At 38.1% G+C, this 20,111-nt stretch overlaps 1 protein-coding gene across 13 annotated transcripts in view; it reads right to left on the minus strand.

The window, feature by feature from the left end:
* Positions 1-6,467: 6,467 nt before the first annotated feature.
* GluClalpha (glycine receptor alpha 1) overlaps positions 6,468-20,111 on the minus strand; it is an 88,589-nt gene continuing 74,945 nt past the window's right edge. For 7 of the 13 annotated variants that reach the window (XM_067111978.1, XM_067111972.1, XM_067111977.1 and 4 more), the window contains 4 exons: positions 16,858-16,992; positions 15,344-15,573; positions 13,598-13,795; positions 6,468-8,314 (listed from right to left, as the gene is read on the minus strand). In XM_067111978.1, the coding sequence (XP_066968079.1) occupies positions 8,120-8,314; positions 13,598-13,795; positions 15,344-15,573; positions 16,858-16,992 (758 nt within the window). In that variant the 3' untranslated portion in view covers positions 6,468-8,119. Of the gene's footprint in view, positions 8,360-13,597; positions 13,796-15,343; positions 15,574-16,857; positions 16,993-20,111 lie in introns of all 13 variants that reach the window. The other 6 variants (XM_067111971.1, XM_067111968.1, XM_067111974.1 and 3 more) reach the window with 1 other exon arrangement.

Consider the following 20,111-nt stretch of genomic DNA (forward strand, 5'->3'; position numbering starts at 1 on the left):
CTACGATTTCCCAATGGCAATGCAATGTGACTTCAACTGGAGGGGTCTAATGGATTCATAATGCCGTGTCAAGTTATAAGGTGATGTAAAGATAAGGGTAGCGAGGATTCTGAAGCACATGGAAGCCAAGGATGATGCAGGAGAGGAAAGAAGCACTGGAACATAAAAAAAGTTTTTTTATTTTTTTTATCTTACTTGCCTATTCTTCCAACTGAAAACTGAAGAGAATTCTACACATACCCAAAAGCTTGGAGGAACTCATCAACAATGATGACCCTTTTTTGTTTATCCTTTTCTCCGAATGCAATGAAAATGACGCCGAAGGGGAAGCGGTACGAAGGGAGGCAAAAGTTCTAATCATGTGACAAATCTATACAACGTCTTCGAAAAATCCTAAACTGGACCTACGTTAACTAAAAAACGAGGAAATTTCATATTGTCGAACATGCACCTTAGATAATGTAAGGGGGAGGGGGAGGAAGAAAATCAACCGGAATAGAGGCGAACTACACAACACAAAAAACGGGTTAATTTCATGCAGCAAAGGGAAAAATTCAGCAGAATGTAATGAAAAAATCGGTCGCCACGTCCGTGAACGACTCTCGAGGGAACATAAAGCCACGCACTTGGGGATTCAAGGGGCTCTCAAGCGAAAGTGCATGAAATAGCGACCCGAATTTTTGAACTTGTTTGCTCCTGATCAACACAGGCCAGGCCAGGGCAGTGCGCGGACTAAGACCAGTGCCACGGGAATCTCGGCTGGATGGGCACCAATGGTTTTTTTTTTCGTGTGTGTTGCAGTAGAGGGCACGCACCTAAAGGTCTTCTTCTTTTTTTTTTTGTGGGGAAGAGGGGGAAAGTGGGGAGGGGGAGGGAGATGTATATTGCACAGTGCACGCTAGACTTTCATCAGGGGAATGTGCTACACGGTGTAACATACCTGAGGACACCCTTGAAGTAGTGTGATGTATGTACAACTTGAGGGAAGGGGGAGGAGGGGGTGGATAGTCTGTGATGAAACGAAAAGCCTGTGTAGTGTAGTGTACTTGAGACCCGTTGGGTTTTTGTGTGTTCTGCGTAAGTCCCTGAGACCCTTTGAGTCATGTTTTGTAGGAAAACTACTAAAAAGAAATAGAAAAACTTTTGAAGTTACCCATGTTATGAAACAAACTGTCGAAATGTGGTCAGAAAGAAAACGCCAATGAAACTGTATAATCAACTGGTGCATGTCAGCACATATACAAGTAAACATTCTCTTACTTGTTTAGCTTTGTGTATACCACACATCACGAGGCACAGACTGTAAGAGTAGTAACTGCCCAAAAGAAGAAGAAGAAGAAGAAGAAGAAGTAGTAAAAAAGGGATAAATGCTAAGAGTGTGTCAACTGCGATTGATTGCAGGTGTTGCCGATAGAAGTGAAGAAATGACTGGCTAACCACGTGCGCCTTCGCAACCAAGACGGTGTCACTAATGGAATTCAAGTCCGGGCTAGTCCCTGGGCTCAGGTGCCTTTTTTGCAGGACCACAAGAAGTAACACTCTACCACCGTACAAAGACTCTACTGGAAATGACACTGCTCTGATCACAAAAACTCGCAGGGACCAACAACCGCGTCGCGTTCCTCTGGCTGATTCGTCAGTTGTACAAGTTCAGTGTTTTCAGGCAATTCATTTCAATTTAACTGAACGCGGATATGTAGTACTTACCAGGCGGCATTTGGAAAATACTGAAACACTGGGAAAATACTGAAACATCTGGAAAATATTGAGACATTTGGAAAACATCTTCGTGTGCTGTGAGGAAAGGGAGTACTGAAATGTCTCTTAGCTTCACGTTACTGCCAAACGTTCGAAAATGAAGTTGATATATTATACGAAGGGTCTATGTTCTGAAACAATTTGGGGACGAGTTAAACTTGCCAAAAAAAAAAAAAAAATCACACGGATGTAAATAAAAGGTAAAATGTCTCTGAACGAGTATTGGCAGGTACCAGGACAGCCATTCAAAATAGAAATGTAAAGACATTCATAGGAAGCTTTACCGGACATTTTACCGGAACCTAGAAGTAAGAGAAGGTGGGTTGAAGTACTATATATCTCAGTTTACCTACGAAATACTTTTCTGAAGTTAAACAATGTTCAATTTATACGCAGCAAAAAATGAAACGTCGTGTAAAAAGACTTCCTTTTTTTTTTTTTAAGCTTTTGTACGTAATTCAAAACTGACGACGCTGATTACGTCAACGGATTCCGCTTCTTTTTTTTTTTTTTGTTAATCTTATCTCATTTTTCATTCTGTAGACGTCTCGTAGGTGTTCAAATACGATCACTGTAAATATGCAACAAATATTTAAACCTAATATCTTAGGGGGTACTCTCTTTACTTTATAAATATTTAAATACAACTAGTAGCATATACACACTGCTTGGCAGGAAAACAAACTATATAAGCGCTTTCCCCTCCCACGCGTCGATTCCGCTCTTACATCTGCAATGGAGGAGGAGGAGGAGGAGGTGGAGGAGGAATGCAAGAGCGGAATGGGATGGGACGGGAGGACTTCTTTTCCTTTTTTATTTCTGTTCTTCGACTATCAAATCAACAAAATGACATCGATAACGAAAGGTGTGCACTGGCTAAAGACTACGGCGACTTTTTCCCGTAAACATACACGCGTGTACTTTCAACGAAAGTGAAGGAAGGAAGGAAGGAAGGAAGGAAGGAAGGAAGGAAGGAAAGAAAGAAAGAAGGAAGGAAGGAAGGAAGGAAGGAAGGAAGGAAGGAAGGAAGGAAGGAAGGAAGGAAGGAAGGAAGGAAGGAAGGAAGAATGTTTGATGACAGCTTTTGCCAATCATGATACGAAGCTTGTCTGAAAGAAGAAGAAGAAGAAGAAGAAGAAGAAGAAGAAGAAGAAGAAGAAGAAGAAGAAGAAGAAGAAGAAACTCCGCGAAACTGTGAAAAGATCGCTTTGTCGAATTATCAAAACAAACTCCGTTATAAAAAAAAGTGATTATATCTACAGCAAAAGAAATTCAGCCAAAACACGCTACACTTACTGATCGCTAATGAGAGATAAGTTCTTTCCCTTCCATTCGAAAATCCGCTCACTCACGCACTCTCACGCACGCACGACACTCAACGCACTAAATACAGTAGCTAGACTATGTATATATTGTCTTCTTTATATATTCCCACGAGGTCACTGACAAGAATATGAAAACATATAAACATTCTCAAGTCCGGTATCAACACTAGTATATTAATTAATCTCTGGTTTGCTCTGACTTCGCCGTATATTTCCTGGCAGGCAGAGAGAGAGCATCTACAGATAAAGGGGAGGCACCATCCTGGAACCGGAGGAACCGCCTTCCTAAAACGTCACGAAATTAGGGAGGAAAGCGCCCTCAAAGCCTTCGCCGCTCAAGCGTGACGTGGAGAAACTAATGTTACGCGGTTTTCTTTTTTTTTTTTTTTTTGGGGGCGTGTGAAGACGTACCTGAAAGGCTGTACGAATGTGGATGAAGTGATGGTGCAGGCCAGCAGGACAGGATTAAAAAAAAAAAAAAATAGAACAAAAGTGGGATTAAAAAAATAGAAGAACGAAGATGCAGACCTTAGTAAAGGGCGCCACTAACGTTCAGTTATACCTGCGCAGTTATGCCTGCACAGTTGGCCTGTGCAGGCAAAACTGAACCAGTTATATAAGCGCAGTTATGCCTGTGCAGGCAAAACTGAACCCACTGACGCTCAGTTATACCTGCGCAGTTATGCCTGTGCAGGCAAAACTGAACCAGTTATAAAAGCGCAGTCATGCCTGTGCAGGCAAAACTGAGCGTCAGTGGGTTCAGTTTTGCTTGCGCAGGCAGAATGTGCAGGCATAAGTGCGCGCACGCCATTGCTGTACATAAACAAGGTTTCCGTCACGATGCTTGCATTCCAAGTGAATGCAAAACTCCGGGGTGATACACGGCCAGTCATGGGAAATGACACAGTGATCAAGAATGTTCAAATGAACAGCCGTTAGGAGACGGAATCTCTACTGTAATATCTATCTTTATAACGAAAAAATAAAAAAATAAAATAAAACAAAAAGAAAAAGAAAAAATAATCTACTGATAGAACTGGTAACTATTGGTAACCGAATAAATTCTGGGGTCTGCCGTTCTCGAATCAGAAGAAATGAACCAACGTAGCTTGACAGCATCCGAAAAGGAAGCGTCACGCGCCATGGGCGTCATAAGTTCGGAGAAATGCCCATCACTTGGAATGCAGACCATCTCCACTCACCTTTAAACTGGGAAATAAGTGACAAAAATCTTATCGGAAGCGAATCAAGGTGAATCTGTCCTTCTGCCATGAAAATGAGGTGAATACTGATTCGGAGATGCAACCAGAGTTGTATATAATACTGTTCATGAATAGCAATGATTATTTAAGCGTCATAGCATTATGCTGGGGTTTGTAATGTTGAAAAGAGAGAGAGAGAGAGAGAGAGAGAGAGAGAGAGAGAGAGAGAGAGAGAGAGAGAGAGAGAGAGAGAGAGAGAGGCTTGAGTGTGTCTATGTTGTGAATGTGAGCAGCGCATGACATCCATTTTGCCTTGACTGATAAAAGCGGGTGAGACGATCTCTTGTTAACTGCAATCTAAGAAATAAAAACTCCCACAGAATATTAGACTGATTTCCACTTTTTGAGTCGAAACGACAGGACTTTAAATTTTTTTCCACGCTGTTTTGACCACTTTTGAGATGACAGTGAGAGTTGAGTGAGGCTGATTGAAAATGTTCCATCTGGAACAATCAACGATTAGAAACTCTAAAAAAAACCGGAAAGGAATTTCTTCGGAAATTATGATCAGAAATATCTGGAATTACAAATGATTACATTGAAAACTGTGGAATTTAGTGATTATGACGTTACTGCAAGTCAAGCTGTGAGTGCCGTTGTTCTATCATTATCAAGCAAAGATAAAAAGATTCGAGTTTTGATTTAAAAACTGAATTGATTTCAGCGTCTCTTTTTAGGGACGCCGTGAATGAAAAAGATTTCCTGATCAAGGCGAATTTGCTTAATTTGATTAACCTTCTGGCTTACCGATGACGCGCACAGACGGCATCCAAATGTTACCCAAGGTCCACTCAGAAAGATGCGTGGCAATGTAGACGCCTTGGCTCTACGTCACGCGCGCACACACACTTACGAACACACACCTCTGGAAAAGGCTCGGATGTGACAAATGATCGACCATGCAGATGTATAATGCAGAGATGAAAAAAGTTCTATGTGAGCTTCGCGTATGCTGGCTACATGCTCGATATAAAATTCGCTAAGAGAAGGCCAAGCTGAAGTTAGATGGGGGTCAGGGGTGGGAGTTTGGATGGGGGTCGGGGGTGGGGTTGGTAAGTTTTGGCAGGGTGGAGGAGGAAGTCAAAGGATAAGATCAATGCATATGAAGATCTAAATCGTACTTCGGTATCTGTACAGTGATAAATAGTTGAAATGATTAGTTCTTTACATAGCGCGATTCGGAGTCATCGCAGTGAAGTAGTAAGTAAGGATGGAGCTAAGATGATATATTGTTATTTTTGTTCTTTTTACACAATCTCTGACGATCCACTGGGGATCGATCGACGCTTCCTTGAAAGCCAGGAAGGAGAGGCTCTGTTTGAGTAAATACAAATCTTATAGAACCCACTAACACAGGTTCTTACATTAAATATCCCTGTTAGTTAGAAGCTCAGTTTTGGGGAAAATATAGTACGTGTGTGTGTGTTTTAGGAGAGATAAGCATCTTCCGTGTTTTACAGATAGCTTTGATACAGGTATTTACAATTAGAGCATTGAAAATAACATCTATTTTATCACACACATAAATGTTAGCATATATATGTATGTATATATAATTATCGGGATGTATATATATATATTTTATATATTCACACAAAAATACCTACATACATACATACTCACAAATATATATATATATATAATCATACATATAGACATATATATGAACTTCATCATTATCTTTTATGGACAATTATCACTTGAAAGGTTTATTTACTAAAGGTGCCCCGTCAATATCATCATCTCACAATCCAGGAGAAGAAGAATAGGAAGGCCCGATTCAGACTGCCTCTGCCGATGCCCTCAATAATCGAGGAGCTCGAATACCTCGAACTCCAACAAACTTCCTCTTAGCAATCCCGTTCATAAAATCATCCTTTTCTTTTTTTTTTTCTTTTTCTTTTAAAAATCAAATCAAGTCTTAATGCTATACTCGGAACAAAGAAACTTATCACATTGAAGCATTATGGTCATAAAGCCTGCAGATGAGATTACAAGTCAATGCACCTTCACATGAAAAATATCATTATGTTTGTCTCACACTTTTACATAAGCAGTACTGTAATACTAAAACAACACATACACGTTTATTTTTTTTATACATATTCTTAAGGATGAAATGTTTTTGCTTTTTTTTTTTTTTAACGCGTTCCTTTTTACAAAGAGTTTTAGCGACCCATCGTGTCAAACAAAGAACACTCAATATAAAGACCATATCCGGATCTGGAAAAAACACAGGGGGGATGTATCGTATATCCTAAGTGAGCAATGAATACAATAATCCTTGACTGCTCAGGCCACTTCAAGTCATTACAGAAACGAAAAAGTAAACTTCCCTAACGAATGAGAGTGTTTCGTGAACCATCTGATATCTGATATTGTCGCCTCTGGCAGGAGAGGTGACAAAGCTTTGGTCGTAGTCCCAGAAAGATTGTGCATATGACAGCATGCAATTTTACATTTGAGATGACTTTGTATTGCTGCTAACAACCGATTCGTCACCGAGAGAAGGAGCTCAACTTAAAAGTCTGACATTTTTGTACTTGGAAAAACAAACAGATTGAAGAGGAAAAGATCAAGCGAACTCCTGTCTTCGTTTGCCATGTTCTGAAAATACAAACTGTCTTTACAAGATTCTTATTACCACGTTCTGAAAATACAAACTGTCTTTACGAGATTCTTATCACGTGTTACTGAAATACTGCAGTGAAAGGATTTTGTTGAGAGGAGTGTTGTCAATCACCAAAGTAACGAAAAGGTAGGCTACAGCGTTTATGTAAAGACAATCCAAGTTGATTTGTGAACAGCCAGTACCAATCCTCTCATCTCGCAACCGTCGACACAGAAAACTTGTTCCTCAAAGTAAACCTAAGACGCTAATCTTTCACAAACACCTGTCATTTTTAGTCGATTATTATGCCAAATCACAAAAAACAACATATAGTCTACAACTGAAATACAGTGTCTCTCTGTACATACATACGTGCATGCCATTAGACGCATGCATGTATGTATGCAATCGTATACACACAGAACATATAAGTACGCAGCCTGCGATGCAGCGATATAAAACTCATCCATATGATACATATACAGCACATTTGACAACTGAGGGGCAAATCGCGATACTAAACCACGTATCATATTTCATAAGAGTAATTAACTGGAATGCTAATCATACATACGAAATACTGCAAACACTGTTTTCTGATTCCCTTCCGTCAGATCAAGCAGCAACCTTTAGTTAAAACACTTCACAACGGAGAAGCGCTTCGCGTTCTCCTTTTGCCCACTGGAACCATTTGCCTCCACTATTTCCAGAGAACTGTGGACAAAGTGAACTTTCCACGAAATAAACCTCTTTGTTGGCAAGGCATCATTATTTTCATCTTAGTTACAAACGTGTCAGATGCGGAAGTGTTGTCTGTCATCGTCTGCAAATGGAGTCAACGATATACAAATAGCTACTTGTAATTCAAAACATAGTTATGAAACTACTACGTACATAAAAATCCTCGTTTCGTCCGGGGTGAAACTTTCGGTATTCGTGGGTTTCATGGCACAATACAAAGTGTTTTGTTTCTTTTCCGAGAAGAGTTCCGTTTCGGAAAAACAAAAAAAATATAGGAAGAAGATGAAGCGAAGATGTGGGACTTCTTGGTGAAACGAGTTCCTTACAATGTAAACCACCAGATGATGAGTTATATATCTACATGAACGACACTGCCGGATGTGTGTCTGTCTGTCTGTCTCTCTCTCTCTCTCTCTTTGCGTCTACGGGATGTCCTCCTCCTCCTCACGGAACAGGTAGGTGCTCCAGTAGACCACGTTGAAGAGCGCGAAGACCAGCGGGAAGGTGATCCTCGAGATGACGTCGATCCTTTTACTCCTGCTGGGGAACTTGGAGAGCCAGGACCCGCAGCAACGTCTCGGCGGAGGGGGCTGCATGTGGATCTCGCACTGCCGAGCCTTATCCAGGGAGAGACCATCACCGTGGGGCCTCATCAGGGGCTTCTGTTAAGACCAGCATCAGTACGGTCAAGCCTAACACTAACGGGACTCCCCGAAGAGATCGCCGGAGCGAGAAACTCATCTTTCGTGAAACGGAGCTTGAGTGTGTTACTTCGAAGTAGCTACCGCGTGACTTACAGACACTGGTTTCGTGCGACGATGATGATGATGATGACGGCGTCACGTAATTGTCACTGAAACGTGAGGCCTGCGCGATGTTCAGGCTTTTTGTTTTTAAATGCTTTCTAAGGCTGATTGGATAATGTTAAAGCTAGTTCAATCTCATTTCTGACAAAGCATCGTCGGCTTCGACGCTAGTTTTAATCATGTTTCTGAACAAAGCATCTTGAGCGTCGACGCTAGTCTGAATCGTGTTTCTGAACAAAGCATCTTGAGCGTCGACGCTAGTCTGAATCGTGTTTCTGAACAAAGCATCTTGAGCGTCGAGTTAGTTTTAATCGTGTTTCTGAACAAAGCATCTTCGGCGTTGACGCCAGTCTTAAACTCTATTTCTGAACAAAGCTTCTGCAGCTTCTACGTCGACGCAATTTTAATCGTGTTTCTGAACAAAGCATCTTCGGCGTCGACGCTAGTTTTAATCGTATTTCTGAACAAAGCGCTTTCAGCGTCGACGTCGACGTAATTTTAATCGTATTTCCGAACAAAGCATCTTGAGTGTCGACGTAATTTTAATAGTATTTCTAAACAAAGCATCGTCGACATCGACGCTAGTCTTAATCGTGTTTCTAAACAAAGCATCTTCGGCGTCGACGCTAGTCTTAAATCCTATTTCTGAACAAAGCATCTTGAGCGTCGACGTCGACGTAATTTTAATCGCATTTCTAAACAAAGCATCTTCGACATCGACGCTAGTCTTAACCGTGTTTCTAAACAAAGCATCTTCGGCGTCGACGCTAGTCTTAAATCCTATTTCTGAACAAAGCATCTTGAGCGTCGACGTCGACGTAATTTTAATCGCATTTCTAAACAAAGCATCTTCGACATCGACGCTAGTCTTAACCGTGTTTCTAAACAAAGCATCTTCGGCGTCGACGCTAGTCTTAAATCCTATTTCTGAAAAAAGCATTACCAGCGTCGACGTAATTCTAATCGCATTTCTGAACAAAGCATCTTTGGATTCGTCGCTAATTCTGCGCCGATGAGTTTCTCACTCCGGGACAGGAGACCCCTCTTAAAATAAATACTTCCTCATGGACCCTCATCAATGGAGACTTGATTTTTAAGTGTTTAACTTGGGGGAAATAAGCAATTGCTGTCAGCCAAACTTAAAATCAAAGAAAAAACTATCCATTAACAAGTTTATCGATACTGCATTGACAATGAAAATGAAATGCTATCATTCAAGAACAGCACACTTCTCACAGCAGCGATTTAAATATAAATACACCGAGAGAGAGAGAGAGAGAGAGAGAGAGAGAGAGAGAGAGAGAGAGAGAGAGAGAGAGAGAGAGAGAAAAGAAGCCACAGGTGCTGGAATTGTAAAAATGCAAACAAAGAGGATATAAAGCAGATATGATTATAATGAGAATTATTCTGAGCAACGTAAAAATAATAATAATAATAATAATAATAATAATAATAATAATAATAATAATAATAATAATAATAATGTAAAGAGTAAAAAATAAAATATGATTTCAGTTACAAAGTATGCCAATGATTGCATGAAAAGAAAGTATGGTGAATTTTTATATTATTATACAGAAAATTATTCAGATTAACGTGATATTAATAATAATAATAATAATAATAATAATAATAATAATAATAATAATAATAATAATAATAACGCAAAGAGTAAAAAATAAAAAAAAATAATTTCAGTAATAAATTAAGCTAATACACGGAAAGAAAATATGAATTTTTTGGACAATAAATCCTGAAAAGCGTGATAACTTTCAGCCAAACCATACAAATTCTTTTGCTTATCTAACATGAACGATAAATGATAGAAAATAAATGGATAAATAAATAAAATACAACACAAACGAGTAAATTTCTTTTTTTTCTTTCTGCAAAATTTTCTTATATTACCAAAGTAGTGAATGTAAGTGTATGGCAAAAATAAAGCAAATAAAAAGGAGGGACAAGGAACACTCACTCGTTCAAGTAACAAGGATTTTTTTTTTTCGTGTAAACAGCTATTTTTTTTTTCTACTGGAAAATTAATTGAAATGAATTCACTTGAGCCTGGCAGGGGTACAAGTGGGTAAGACATTTAAAATCGAAATTTAAGGACGCTCTCATTTTTTCCCCTTAAACTAAAATATGTCGATTTTTTCTCTTTTAATACCGGACATTTACTGAATGAATTGGGTAGCAATTTGGTGTCCACTAAGAAAGGAACATGGGGGTAAATTTCTTCTTTCTCTCTTTAAAACTTCGGCTGAAAACCCTTACGGACAGAGTCAACAAACTAAATAAACCTAAGAGGGCTCCATAGGGAAACCAGCCTGAAGATTGAGAGAGAGAGAGAGAGAGAGAGAGAGAGAGAGAGAGAGAGAGAGAGAGAGAGAGAGAGAGAGAGATTACATGAAAAGGTGACATCAATATATATGATACACCAGAAATTCAGGAGACTTCAACAGAGCGCAGGAATGAACTGGCTCCACGCTTCGATATTTGGAGATCAGAAGATTCCACATGATATGATTTGACATAATTATAAACTTTTAATATAGAAAAAAATGATAAGGGTTCGTGTTAATGGATAGCAAATAACAATTTTGTCCTTTCCAGACGAAAGGTCTGCCCGCACTTTCCAGAAGTGAGACCCGGGCTCTTCGAAATGAAGGAGAACCAGTTGGGTGGGATACCAACCCTGGCGAACCCCAGCTGTTTACACGAACGGAAGTTTTAGGACACGAGATTTTAATCACTAACGAACATTCTTTTTTTTTGTTTCTTTAGTAATCGGAAAAGAAGCCATTCTTAGCCACACACAGAAGCTGGACATCATGCAAATTTGACTCTCGTGCGAAACAAGAAAAGGGATGATTTAAGGCACGAAGGAAAGAAAAGAATAAAGCGTAGCAACAGTGCAGACACGACTCATGTATACTCCCAAGGTCAAGATGAAAGAACATCAAAACAGCATAAAAGGAAGATACGTTTAAAAGAACATCAAATTTAATCTGATCTGCACTTTAAAAAAAAACACAAGTACAATGTGAACTTCTTTCTCAACAAAAATATTCCTCACAGTTGTTGATTTACGTCACGATACAGCTCTTGTCAAGATGAGGCATATACTGATTTAAGAAAAAAAATCTAGAGAACCGTTTAACACGTACAGTTTTTAGAAAACATTTCAAATTAAAGACAGTGTCAGAACGATCCGCAAACTAATTTTTAAGTGCAAAGGGCAAAGTGACCTGAACGATTTATAGGCAACCTATCCAGTGTTATTTCACCGGGAATAGAAAATACATTTCAAATAATTTTGGCAAAGTAAAAGATCTTTGTTCACAGTGACAAATCTTCAATATTTACAGATATGTCACATGTTGCTTCATATGACGTCTTGAAATTTTAAATTCCATAATCTTTTTTTTTTTTTTTGGGGATCGAAGAATATTTGTTTGGGAACTTGTCACAGAGGGTCTAATCTATTTGGCACGGATGCACTGTCTTCACATTTCAAGTCTGAGGTTAGATGTAATCCTAAAATTTCTTTAAAGAAATGCTTTGCAAGCAAGCAAAGCAGCACATTAATTCCGTCAACGCACAGAAAGCCTCAATAAAAGTGCATATGGAAACAGTGTGCACAATAACAAGTCTTCAAAAGATACTCTTGCCCATGCGCACAAATCTGGTGCGTGTTCTTAGACGTCTGATCTTCAATTGAAACTGAAGTTACATAGAAAAAACTTTTAACCTTTGAATATACTCAACTCACTAGGGGAATGATATTTTTGTTGTGACAGAAGCAAACTTGACTTAGCTTAAACATACAAAACACTCTCTTTACTGGCTTCTAAAAGTTATTTTTATACTAAAACATCTAATATTCAAAGTATTATATTCTTACCAACCTTATTACTTAACCAAATATTTGAGGGGGGGGGATAGGAAAGGGTGAGTCTCACTTAGAAGAAATAATATTCTGTATGAGATTCTAAGTAGAATTAGACAGTATTCAGTATGATATTCTAAGCAGAATTTGGCAGTATTCAGTATGAGATTCTAAGTAGAATTAGACAGTATTTAGTATGAGATTCTAAGCAGAATTAAACAGTATTCAGCATGAGATTCTAAGTAGAATTAGACAGTATTCAGTATGAGATTCTAAGTAGAATTTGGCAGTATTCAGTATGAGATTCTAAGTAGAATTAGGCAGTATTCAGTATGAGGATCTAAGTAGAATTAGACAGTATTCAGTATGAGATTCTAAGTAGAATTAGACAGTATTTAGTCTGAGACTCTAAGAAGAATTAGAACCAAAGTCTCATCCGTTCGGTTGAATAGGAAAGGGCGAGTCTCACTTATACAAGAAATAATGTTCAGTATGAAATTCTAAGTCGAATTAGACTTTAAGTCTCATTTGTTCGGTCAAGCACGAAAACAGTCTCAAGTTGTTCGAGGCAAGATCAAATTGCTTAACGAGTGATAACTCGAAGGTCCTTACTCTTTCCTTATGACAACATATTCAAGGCTTCATAATGAATACAGCAATTATAAAGGGAGGTCAGTATCTCCTAAAAGCTTTCTTCTAATAGGAAATTTAACGCCTCTGTGAAATACTGAGGGAGGGTCTATTGCAGAGTTGTATGTCTGTTCTCACTCTCTTTCTCTCTACATATATGTATACTGCATATATATATATACATATATATATATATATATACATATATATATATATATATATATATATATATATATTTATATATATATATATATATATATATATATATATATATATATATATATATATATATATATATATATATATATATACATACGTAATTTCATCTCCACATCCTTCAGAAGTGAGAAAACTGGACCCCAAGAAAACTACAGCATATTTCGAAAAGATTCTGGAGAAAAAGAACGAACGAGAGACTCACTCAAACATTGGGCTACAAGGACACGAGGCTGAAGAAGGGTAGGGTAAAGGGGGAGGAAGGGGAGGGGGGGGGAGGGGAAGGGGGGGGGGAAGGAAAGGTGGAATGGGAGGGAGGAAGGAGAGGGGTTGGGGGGAGGGTGGGGTTTCCTCCTTACCATGGCGAACGTAGCGGCTCCATCCGCCTCCAGGTGATCCGCCTCCAAGGCTGCCTGGTGCTCGAACTCCCACTGCCTCCGCTGCTTCTTCATCTGCTCCCGATGAATGTCCGATCTGGAGGCGTAGTTGACCAAGGCGAACTCCAGCAGGGCGCCGAAGACGAAGGTCAGGCACACGCCCGTCCAGACGTCAATGGCCTGCAAGGTATCGTGGGCGTCAGTTGGAACTGAATGGAATTGTTGTTCAGAAGATGAACCCTACAGATCGGAACCCTAACGGAATGGCATGTAAAATTTAGGCCAAAGGCCAAGCGCTGAGACCTCTGATGGTCATTAAGCATCGAAAGGGAAAAAAAGAAAAAGAAAAAAGAAGAAATACCATCGAAAATACCATCAAGAGAATCTACAAGAAAAAGAAAAATGGAGAAATGCCATCGAAAATACCATCAAAGAGAATCTACGGATTTACATACCAGGTTTCAGTAACCTGCTGTACAGTAATACTTTAAAATAAAGAATTTCTGCTGTAACAACCGCTGTTTCATCCATCGAAATATGAACATTGAACAATTATTGACTAATATTGGTGTGCAGGAAAAGCGAATTATTAGAAAATGGAGAAAACTCAGTATAAAATCAATTCCCAAAATGCAGCCATTTTATTCCACAAAGTACTATTATTATTATTATATTATTATTTTCCAGGAGATGAACCCTACTCATATGGAACAAGCACACCAAAGGCCCACTGACTTGAAATTCAAACTTCCAAAAATCTGGTGTTCATTTGAAAGACGAAGAGGTCACTTGTTACAGTAGAAAAAACAAATTAACAAATTAATAATTAATAGAGAGTAAATATATAAAACTGAGAGTAAAAGAGGTTTGAAAGGTGTAATAGGAGGAAACCTCACAGTTGCACTATGAAACAATTGTTAGCAGATGGTGGGAAGCGAGATGGAAGAAAGAGAATATGAATGGAGGTACAGTAAAAGGAATGAGGGAGGTCGCAGCTAGTGGCCGAAGGAACCCTGCAAAGAACCATACGTGATGCCTACAGTGCACCGCGTGAGGTGTCAGTTGGAAGGTAGGAATTTAGAATTTCTTCATAAAATGGACAATTAAAAATGCAAGGGGTGAAGGTGCTTCAATTCAGCAGACAAAGACTCAGGAAACTACTGCATGTAACAAAAATATGTGATCAACTACAGCTGTTATATTACGCCTAGAAAATATATTTCATAAATGTTTTTTATCAGAATTTCATGGTATAAGTTACACAAAAAAGTGAAAATGGAGTCAATGATGAACAACAACATCAACAATGTACGAGAGGTGCATTGTACCATCTCGTGCCCTCCATCCTTGAGTTTACTTTATATAACAAGCCACTACCTTCGAATGTTTGCAGCACGTGCAACAGAAGTCATGACACAATTACCAATAAATCATAGTAATACATACAAATAATATACGATTAATGATCACAGTTATACATATTACATACTTAACTGCAACTATCACAGTCATAAAAAGGCTGGCCAGCAAGACTGAAGGAGAAAAGGAAGCGGGAACGGAGGTGAAGTAAAAGTTAAAACAGTGGGTGCATCAGCTAGGGTCCGAAGGGACGCTGCAGAAACCCTGTGGGAATGCCTACAGTGCACCACTCCCTGTGGGGGAAAGTGAGTGAGGCCTGCATCCCATGACAAATCGAGATATATAAACAAGGCGCCAGTTCGTCCTCACCTTCGTGTACGAAACAGGTGGCAGAGACTGGTTGATGCCGGACGTCTGAGTGGCCATCGTCAGAAGGGTGGTGACTCCCAAGGACACCCTGGCCGGCACGGCGTTCTGATCCAGCCAGAAGGACACCCAGGACACGATGACCAACATGCAGCAGGGGATGTAGATGGTCAGCAGGTAGTAGGAGAACTCCCGCTTGAACAGCAGGTCGACTTTCAGGCAAGAATATGCACCTAGAAAGGAACGGGGGGTTTTAGTCAAGGAGGCAAAGAACGGTGAATAGTTATATAAACCATATGGATGAATGCAAAGGAACAGGGGGTTTCAGTCATGGCTGCAAAGAACGGTGAATGCTTATAACAACACATATGGGTGAATCACACGAAATTATTCTCTTATTATTTAGTCTCGTGTGATTAGACGCCTAGCTCCTCCAGACAGAAAATTGTGTCGACTCTCATATAAATGAAGACCACTCAAGAACGACAGATAGAAAATAGCCGGATCTCATAATCGTTTCCAATCATCCTGTTTCTTAACACACACGTATGTATATATATATATGAAGATAAAAGGCCCATAAAAATATATATACATATATATATATATATATATATATATATATATATATATATATATATATATATATATATATATATATATATATATATATATATATATATATAATATATATATATATATATATATATCATTCTGATTTTAAACAAATGTTCATAACTGAAACAAATACGCGTAACTGTTGACAACTGAGTGGAATTTAAGTTTTTAAAGCGTCCCTGTTCTTATAGTATGTCATCTCACCATTTGTCACATTTGACGTTGAATGACCTCTGGGACCCAGCGGGTGGGCCATGTCCCTAAATTCCTTGCATGCACCCAAATAAACACGAATTAAATGAAATTTTCTTAAACGATTCTTCTGCTCTTTTTCTATTGGTTTCGGAAACTACTGATTTCCCTGATTAATTTAAAAAAATCCATCAGTGAAATCACAACGTTGACTTAATTTACTAAATTTATAAATTAGGCTAATCTTTGACCTAATTCATCTTTTAAGCTTGAAATTTATTTCATGTCTTTCAGAGAGAACTTTCATATGCTTGAAATAATTGCGTTGCAGTTAAAATGTACATAAATCGATTCTGACAAAAAAGATTCTAGGGTAGCAGAAACCAAATTGGCCTCGTGGTGACCACATTCTACCAGAATTACCAGGTAAAAGAAGAGGTTTGAATGCAGGTTTAAAGCCCCTGCCTTATAAAGTATACATAAAGTACCAAGCGCTCCTGAACCTTACAAAATACAAAATAAAGTTCTACAGCCATAGCCAACAAATAAAAGTAAATTTTCAGGTTCGTGGAAGACATTTTCCCCCCTCACAGTATGTTATTCATCTTGATTCTGAGCACCTCAGATTTTTCAAGCTTTTCTACACAATATGACGATTCTTCTGCAGTGCGCGGAATGAATGCTGAAATAACCGTCGCCCCCCTCACCTGTATTCGTCTTGCTGTTGCAATAATCTGTGAAGAACTTTTCGAGAGTGAATCTCGGCAGGTGAAGGTTCTGAGTCACCTGGACTGGGTCTCCTTTGCGCCATAGGAACACGAGGTCGTCTGTCGTCCAGCCATCTAGAAGGAAGAAACGTCACATCTTTTTAGCTTCCGCAAGGCAGCACCTCGTCACCACACCTACTTACACAGTCTACGCACAGGAAAATGGGGTTTCCTCCCTCGTGCCCAACTGACAGAGGAGGAACTGAAAGCGTCAAGTCTGACCCTTGTTCAGTTAAGGTCTTAGGAAACACTGGAAAAACTCTTGTCGAAACAAAGTGGCAAATTCAGATGAAAGATGGAGGCAGAAATATGAGAAAGATAAATGAAAAGCAAAGCTCTCAAGGTGAAGCATATCCAAGTGCACAGTCTCTTCTTTGTAGACCTAAATTACAACAAAAAATGGGGTTTTTCCACTTCAGATGAAACTTAAATTTGGAAACCACGGCTATAAATATTGTTGCACAGTACTGCACGTCATTAATCTTCTATTCATGTGCCCATTTCTCTGCAAATCTTTGCAACATATCAGCGTAAGAAATTTGTTGTAGCGCTTATTCAACTCCACAATCTGGGATGAATTCGGAAGTCTGACCCCCTGGAGAAATGTGTGTGTGTGTGTGTATAAAAATTCTATGAACTATTTTAATAACGTAATACTAATAATTACAGTCTATGATTGTTGCAGAGACATTGTCATTAGCTCACTTAAAGCTTTTCCAAAACTGTTTTTTGTTCTATTGATAAGAATCCTGAAAAAAAGTATAAATAATGGCAAGGAAAGTGGTCCGAAAAATATCATATGACAAGTATTTATTGCCACATTTGTCTATTTGTAAATTGAAGACTTCGTCTTACGGAGCTTGATATTTTGGAAACGAGTAATGAATATTAGCCAGACACCTAACACGAAAGTATGTGGGAGTTCAATAAGAAAAGAATTAAGCCGATAAAATTAGGAACTTATAAATATCAAGATGAAACGAAAAAAAAAAAAACAATTCTGACAAAGAAGGAGACGTATTCAGACACTTAAAAAAATCACTTAAAGCAATCAAATGGTGATACAATTTACAGAGGGAATCAAAAGGATCTTATCTAATTCATTACAATTACAATAATCATAGTGATAGCAGAATGATGACAATGATGATGGTGAACTAAAGTAAATCTAACAGATAATCACGAAAATATTCATAATCATAGCAACACCTGATGAAGATGGCATGATAAACAAAGACATCTAATTAATATTCATACAAAGATTCACGACGATGATGATGATGATGTAATCATAAGTATATTTCCAACGTGGAAGAGACATGTATTGCAATACAAAGCAGAGGAGAGCGATTATTGCCTCCGCTGTGGGTACCAGAAGAAGCTTCTAAAGAAGGAGTGTTAAGAAGTAAACGACTCTCTCTCTCTCTTTCTCTCTTCTCTCACTCTCTCTCTCAATGAAAGGAGACAACGGCAAACCAAAGTTGTAATACAACGAGCTATAATAAGTAAATATATCCAACATGCATGTTTTGGAAGATGCAAAAATAGAGGCTCTCCAGTGTTGCAGAGCAAAGCGTCAATGAATTCAGGAGTGGAGTTATTTGGTGATGCGTCCTTCAATCTCTCTCTCTCTCTCTCTCTCTCTCTCTCTCTCTCTCTCTCTCCCTCTCTCTCTCTCGTTACAGGGATTTTTTTTTTCGTGAATGACGTCTTGAATTTTTACTGATTAAATAATGTTCTGAATCGAACTGAAAAGCGGATGACTTGAAAGCGAGAAAGTAGAAGAAAACTGATGATGAAGGAAACTCTCCCCCATGAAAGACTTAGAGAAAGGAATTACACGCAAATTAAAACAAAAGATTAAAAAATGGCACCTTTTGCATTTATGCACAAAATGTCCCCTGTCGCATCTTGAACCCACTGTTTTCACATGAACAGGATACGGGGGTGGGGGAGGGGAAGGAGAAAACAAAATGAATAATGAAAAAAGCCAAAGCGAGAGCCGAGGCAACAGGTAACGTATAGCCTCACTGATCATCCCCATTCATTATTCATTAAAGGTGAACCTGCTTATCTTTGGATACTGAAAAACCAATTAAATTTGTCTTGAAAAACCTAGTAGATCTGTTTGAAAAACTAAGTTAATTTGTTTGAAAAGCCACGTTAATTTGTTTGGAAAACCAGTTAATTTATCTGAAAAATCAGTAAATTTGTTTAAAAAACCAGGCTAATTTTTCTGAAAACCCAAGTTAATTTGTTTGAAAAACCAGGTTAATTTGTTTGAAAAACCAAGGGAATTTATGTGAAAAACAAGTACATTTTTTTTAAAAACCAAGTAAATTTGTCAGAAAAACCAAGTTAATCTGTTTGAAAAACAAGTATATTCTTTTAAAAATCAAGTAAATTTGTCTGAAAAACCAAGTTAATTTGTATAAAAAAAACAAGTGGATTTGTTGAAAAGCTAAGTAAATTTGTTTTAAAAAACCAAGTAAATTTGCTTGAAAAACTAAGTGGATTTGTTTGAAAAACTAAGTAAATTTGTTTGAAAAACCAAGTTAATTTATTTTGAAAAACCAATTTAATTTGTTTTGAAAACCAAATAAATTTGTTTGAAAAAACCAAGGTTATTTTTTTAAAAAACCAAGTAAATTTATTTGAAAAGAAAAACCAAGTAAATTTGTTTGAAAAACCAAGTTAATTTGTTTGAAAAACCAAGTTAATTTGTCTGAAAAACCAACTTAATTTTCTTGCTGATATCTTCAAATGATTTGTTGTTTCTTATGAAACTGAATGTCATCTGAATTGTGGTGGGGTTTGTTATTGTCTCCATAACTCTTGACAGCTTTGAATCACATTCTCCACTATTAAATGGAAGAAGAATGAAAGAAAGAAATGGGTTCCTAACACAGAGTGACACATTAGCAAAAAGTAAAGAAAAGGCATACTTGAACATAAAAAAAAGTAAAACAAATAACAGGAAAAAATAATAGATAAAAAATTTATTGTAAAAGAATCAATATCACGTAAAAGAACTATTTTGTGCATAAGTGCGCAATGGAGAGTGAAAATGGAATTGAGAAATATAAAGAGATGAGAAATCCGAGGCAAAATAGAAGATATGAGATGAAGACGATAAAATACGAAAGGGAGGGGGGAAACAAATAAGAAGAATAAAAGAATATGGAGTTATGAAA

This window comes from Macrobrachium rosenbergii, chromosome 11 (genome assembly GCF_040412425.1).
Source record: "Macrobrachium rosenbergii isolate ZJJX-2024 chromosome 11, ASM4041242v1, whole genome shotgun sequence".
In the NCBI taxonomy this organism is placed as follows: Eukaryota; Metazoa; Arthropoda; class Malacostraca; order Decapoda; family Palaemonidae; genus Macrobrachium; species Macrobrachium rosenbergii.